The sequence below is a fragment of the Xenopus laevis genome, chromosome 1L, assembly GCF_017654675.1.
Source record: "Xenopus laevis strain J_2021 chromosome 1L, Xenopus_laevis_v10.1, whole genome shotgun sequence".
Taxonomy (NCBI): Eukaryota; Metazoa; Chordata; class Amphibia; order Anura; family Pipidae; genus Xenopus; species Xenopus laevis.
Genome location: NC_054371.1, coordinates 116,945,987 through 116,951,986, shown reverse-complemented (window position 1 = coordinate 116,951,986; position 6,000 = coordinate 116,945,987). Strand labels below are relative to the sequence as shown.

The 6,000-nt window shown below is 39.0% G+C and overlaps 1 protein-coding gene across 3 annotated transcripts in view; it reads right to left on the bottom strand.

Annotated features, from left to right (window-relative positions):
* Positions 1-2,927: 2,927 nt before the first annotated feature.
* tdrd7.L (tudor domain containing 7 L homeolog) overlaps positions 2,928-6,000 on the bottom strand; it is a 38,081-nt gene continuing 35,008 nt past the window's right edge. For all 3 annotated transcript variants that reach the window (XM_018243642.2, NM_001091100.1, XM_018243649.1), the window contains 1 exon segment: positions 2,928-3,434. In XM_018243642.2, the coding sequence (XP_018099131.1) occupies positions 3,214-3,434 (221 nt within the window). In that variant the 3' untranslated portion in view covers positions 2,928-3,213.

The following is a 6,000-nucleotide window of genomic DNA, read 5'->3' as shown; positions in this document are numbered from 1 at the left end:
TGGCCAGTTTTGAGGTATGAAGATCCAAATTACGGAAAGATCTGTTGTTGTCCGAGCATTGTGGTCCCATACCTGTATTTGCATGATCATAGCCAAGTAATAATAACAACATACAGAAATTAGCAGAACCTTGTAATAAAACTCTGTGCTTTATTCTTCTTCTTGCAGGCGGGTGTATCTCTTGTAGAAAGAAGAAATCATACCACCACAGTATCTCTTCCTTGTCACAGTTGAGCTCAAAGACAGCACAAAGCTTTGGCACTCAGAGGTTGGGAAAAAAAGTCTGCTCTGTAAACTAAAATAAAATTCACCAAACAAATTGCAACCTTCAGACTAACTGTATGGCAGAATCAAAATAAGTTCACCTTTAAGTTAGTTTTTATGGCCATATGTAGTAAACGGCTTTAGTGGAAAAATGTCTGCAATGCAAAAATTTTTGCCTCTGCATTAGTGATGAGTGAATTTATTTGGCAGCCATGGATTTGTGTTGTAATTCCGAATTTCGGAAAACTGTGGGAAAAATTTGCAGCTGAAAAATTTGCCAAGAAATAACACCCATTGACTTTAATGCATTTGGACAAAAAAAGTTACCATAAGAAAATTATTGCTTGCGTAAAAAAATTGTTGAATGTAAAAATGACCATTGACTTTTTCGCTTTTTTTCCCTGCTGTTTAGCGAATTATTCAGAAGCTAAATAGGACAGATTAGCTAGTCACTACTCTGCATGAAAATTTTTTACAATATACATTGTGACTACCTTGTATCTCAATCGACAACGGTATGTGCGCAACACAGGAATAATGTTTGCAGTGTAATAAACTGCACAATAAACAATATTGCATTGCGGAATGCAAATTGGTATTATTTTGCGATCTTTTATTCAATTTTGTCTTTTTAGAAAATAGAGCCTTTAGTCTATTATTGACAGCCTATTAAACTTTTCGATTGTGTTTTTATTTTTTTAACTGCCCAGTTTTCTTCTGTGCTTCTTCTCCAACCCCTAGGCCCACTGCCTTTCGTCACCCCCCCCCCCCCTTATTCGTGCAAATTTTGGCCATTGGGACCAGAGCAATGGGTCTTGGCGCACAGGAAATTTAAAAAAACTATCATATCTCCTGTGCATCTCCAGTGTTTCTGAAAAAATGTGGGTGTGGTTGAGCAGCATGCCGCCCCCCCCCCCTAAAATCCTGCCGCCCTAGGCCTCCGCCTTGGTGGCCTTTCCAAAAATCCAGGCCTGGCAACGACACTCGACTGAAACTGCCCGACTGCTGTACATGTTCCCTTGCCAGCAGGAACAAAGCTCATCCTCAGATCTATCTCTTCTCTCCTGATCTCAACCCAGAGCTCTTAACTTGGGTCTCTTCCTGCCTGTCTGCTATCTATACTTGGATGTCACAACGCTACCTTAAATTAAACCTCTCTAAAACAAAAATGGTTCGCTTTCCCCCAAATAACACCCATAACATCCCAGGAGTACCTATCATATTTATCAATTCCACTATCAAAGGACCCATACAATGCAATTTTTGCATAGAATAGCAATACCCTGAACATGATTCTGGCATACTTAGCAGTCACAAGTTCATCAAGTATACACAGGAGGTAGGTGGTAGGGGAAGCTACTAGAGGGAGTTCTAGCATTGAGGTCAAGGAGCCCATGATTGGGACCCATATCATATGATAAAAGTTGGCAGATGGTGACCCACATCTAGGACAATCGTCAATTGTCAGTTCTCTATTGCCTTTTGTTTCTGGGGAGTTACCAACCTATCTCAAACTGCAACAAGGCAGGTGTACATATTACTTTGAGTTCATCCCAGTCATTGTGGGTTAGAGAAGGAATAGCCATGTGCCAGTGGTCTTGTGCTAGGTTAAAGGGGGCAGGAATCACCCCAGCAGGTTCTGATAAAGTCTGAAAACCAATTTGGTGGGGACTTTCTGCAGTATGGGTATCTTTTATGTTTAGGGTAGTCAGTATGGGTGACCTTATACCAAATTGTGCCTTAAAGACGTGATGGATTTGTAAATGTCTAAACAAGGGAAATTGTTGGTATGTATACCAACAGCCAATCAGCAATATTTCAACAGTTAGAAACCAAAAGCAAAGATCTGATTGGCTGCTATGAAAAATATCAGTAATGTGTCACACCACTTTTTACACAGCATGATAAATAGACCCCTAAGCAATGTTCCCTCTAATTCCTTCTCACCTATGTGCTCAAAAAAAACCAAAAAAACTTTTGTCTGCACATTTTAAACTTGTGTGCCCAGGTCAGAAATAATGCAAAATGTGTTTTCACACAAAATTGTTTGTGCGCACCATTATTTGTTGTGCGTGCTGGCCTCAAAATTTGCGTGTGCATCCATGAGCGCACACATACAAGGAACATTGCACTCAAGTCTGTAACTCCATATAGGAGGTGAAAGGAAAGTTTTGCATAAGGTCTTCCAGGTATCTGATCCCTCATCTTATCCCTTGTAGGAGTTAATATGTAGAGTCTTCTAGAGTAGGGAGTAACATCAATTGAAGTTAACCCACAATGACAGCCTCTGGTTGAAAACAGTGTTTTTTTCTTTAGTGTTTGGGTCCAGGCCTTGTGAGTGTTAAATAATGTGGGTGGCAGGTCACCAATAACTGGTACCACCAGTAGAGGTAGACCCTTTGCTATTTACCTTCAAGCATATCATTGAACAAGCTGTCTGGTTAGTAGGGTAATTGGGAAGCCCAGCAAATAGATAACCCCAAAAATTCTCTGGCGCTGTAGAACAAAAAAGTTAAACTATTAAGAAACAAAGGCTAAGAATTTTCTAAAAATGCACATTGTCTTAGTATATCAGTCTATATCATTTTAAAGCTAATTTACAGCAAGGTACCCAATTAGTTGAATGATTTCCCACTTAAACATTATTACAGAAAACAAGCATGGTATTTCAACAGGCAGAAACCATTTTTATTGTTAAATAAAGGTTTTTCTGACTATATTTTAACAATATACAGCTACATTAAAGAAGAATGTGCAAATTTTTAAGAAAAATCAACGGCTTTTAACAATGTAAACAAGTGTCTTCTGTTATTTCTTTCACAGAAAAACACGTTTCAGAGTCTCAAACTTCATGTTCATTAGTTTTCAAACGCCAAATATCAAGTTAACTAAAGTAAATCTTCCTATTTTTGTTATTGCTTCAGTCCGCAGTCATTTGGTAATGCAGCTTTACTCTGGCTTGGAAAACTGGGCAAGATATTCTGTCATGAGTTCATGAATCCAAATGTCAGTGTCTGGCAAAGTTGTGTCCACAATGTAAGCCACCACCCTTCGCTCCCATGGGTGAGTGCTCTCATGAATTGTTTGCACCAGTGCCACAAGTGGTTTTTTCTCCACATGGTTTCTGAAAACTATTGACGTTTCCTCGGACCACTGTTCACAGTTGATCCCTGCATAAAAGATTGTGAATGTTAAAAACATGCAACATACTTTCAAGGGTCATTAAATGTTAAAGGAATTGTTCAGTATAAAAATAAATACTAGGTGCAAAATCAAAAATGTTCCTAATATAGTTAGTTGGCCAAAAATGTAATGTATAAAGGCTGGAGTGACTGGATGTGTAACATTATAGCCAGAACATTACTTCCTGCTTTGCAGCTGTCTTGGTTTCCACTGATTGGTTACCAGGCAGTAACCAATCAGTGACATGAGGGGGGATCATAACTGTTGCTTTTGAATCTGAGCTGCATACTAAGGATCAATTGCAAACTCACTGAACAGTTATGTCCCATGTGGCCCTTAAAGTTGCTGACTAACTAAGTTGAAAAGCAGGAAGTAGTGTCCTGGCAATTATGTTACACATCCAGTCACTCCAGCCTTTATACATTACATTTTTACCCAACTAACTATGTTAAAAACATTTTTTTATTTTGCACATCTTTTCTATTTACCCTGTTTTTATTTTTACATTGCTCTGTTCGTTTAAGGCGTTATGTGCAAGTGCTTTGTTTTGCACAACCCAAAGCAATAAGCATTGCAGAGGTATAGGCATACCAGAGAAATTTGTCATTTTGAAATACATTTTGAAGGATGAATACATAAACACATAGGGGCAGATTTACTAAGGGTCGAATATCGAGGGTTAATTAACCCTCGATATTCGACTAGGAACTAAAATCGTTCGACTTCGAATATCGAAGTCGAACGATTTAGCGCTAATACTAAAGGTATTGCCTATGTTTTTTTGATCGAAGGATTATTCGTTCGATCGAACGATTAAATCCTTCGAATCGAACGATTCGAAGGATTTTAATACAACGATCGAACGAATATCCTTCGATCAAAAAAACATAGGCAAGCCTATGGGGACCTTCCCCATAGGCTAACATTGAGTTCGGTAGCTTTTAGCTGCCGAACTAGGGGGTCGAAGTTTTTCTTAAAGAGACAGTACTTCGATTATCGAACGATTTTTCGTTCGAATCGTTCGATTCGTAGTCGAAGTCGTAGTCGAAGGTCGAACTAGCCCATTCGATGGTCGAAGTAGCCAAAAAACACTTCGAAATTCGAAGTTTTTTTTATTCGAATCCTTCACTCGAGCTTTGTAAATGTGCCCCATAGAGTACATAATACTATGTACATAGTACATAATACATAAACTACATAGAGTAAAAAAACAAAACTGATCAGTAACTTTAATAGTAATATTTACATTCTGAAATGAATTTCTCTAATTTTCATTAAAAAAAACAAACATGTTTTTGGAGCACTAAAGCAGAAGTGGTAACAAGAGGTCCTGTTACTGCCATATCCAAGGCTGATCTGAAGCACAGCATTATGGCCACTAAATTATGTGTCCACTAATTTGTATCATCAACTTTACAGTATCTTGTAAGAAAACACACACACAGAGCTAAGTTTCATTATGGAAAACCTAGTTGTGTGCCTAGTGATGGTATCTATACAGTAAGGGACAGATACTGTAATTCAAACTGGAGAATCCTGAAGGATACCTAGCAGTTACAATTTTTAAACCTGTAATATGTATTAATTCTCTTCCAAGCGGTAAATTGTGTTTACCTCGCATGTGATAATCCTGCCACTATACAGTGGTGCTGGAAAGTTAGTGAACAAAAATAAATATGATGCCATTGGTTTAAAACTACATAATGAGAACCCATTAAACAAAGCCAAAAACATAATGCGTGTTCATTTATTTACTGAGGACAATGATCCCCAGTTAGACACTCGTGTGTGGCAAAAGTAAATGAGTAACTGGTGTGCTCCCCTTGGACAGCACGGAGCTTTATGGCGCCATCTTCTGTATCTTCGGTTACTCTTCTTTTCCTTCTGCAATCTTTGGAGCTTTCCGCGCATGTGCAGTAGGTCACGAATACCAGAATGGTCCCAACTGCACATGAGCGAAAAAGCTCTGTGCCGGCGCTCACTTCCGCCAGGAACTAGAAGATACAGAAGATGGCGCGGGAGAGCTCCGCTGCGCTACTCTTCATGCCAAGGTACATGACAGGGACAGTTTTTCCACTGAGTTACTAAGGAGGGAGAAAGCATTGAGGTGTGGGGGGCAATGGACGGAAGGGGATTTTTGATTAACAGGGGGTTTAGTTCTCCTTTAACCATCCTTTGGTAGATCAACTCGATTGTTAGGGTGGTTGTCTTGCTGCACAATCCACGTTCTTTTAAGCTTCAGTTCACAGACAGATACCCTGACATTTACCTACAGAATTTGTTGGCACAATTCAGAATTGACCACCATGTTTCAAAGATGTGATGAAGGTCTTATGCTGAAATGCAGCATTTGCCTTTTGCAAAACATAATGCTTTTCCTTCAAGCCAGAAATTTCTATTTTGGTCTCATGCATTTTTTTAATAAAGCACACTTGCACCTGATTATCATTCCATTTATTGAAGCACCTGACTAATTACACTTTCAAATGCACTGAGAATCCAAGAAGTTCAGATTAGTGATGCGCTGATCCTAACCCACCTTAACCCGACCCA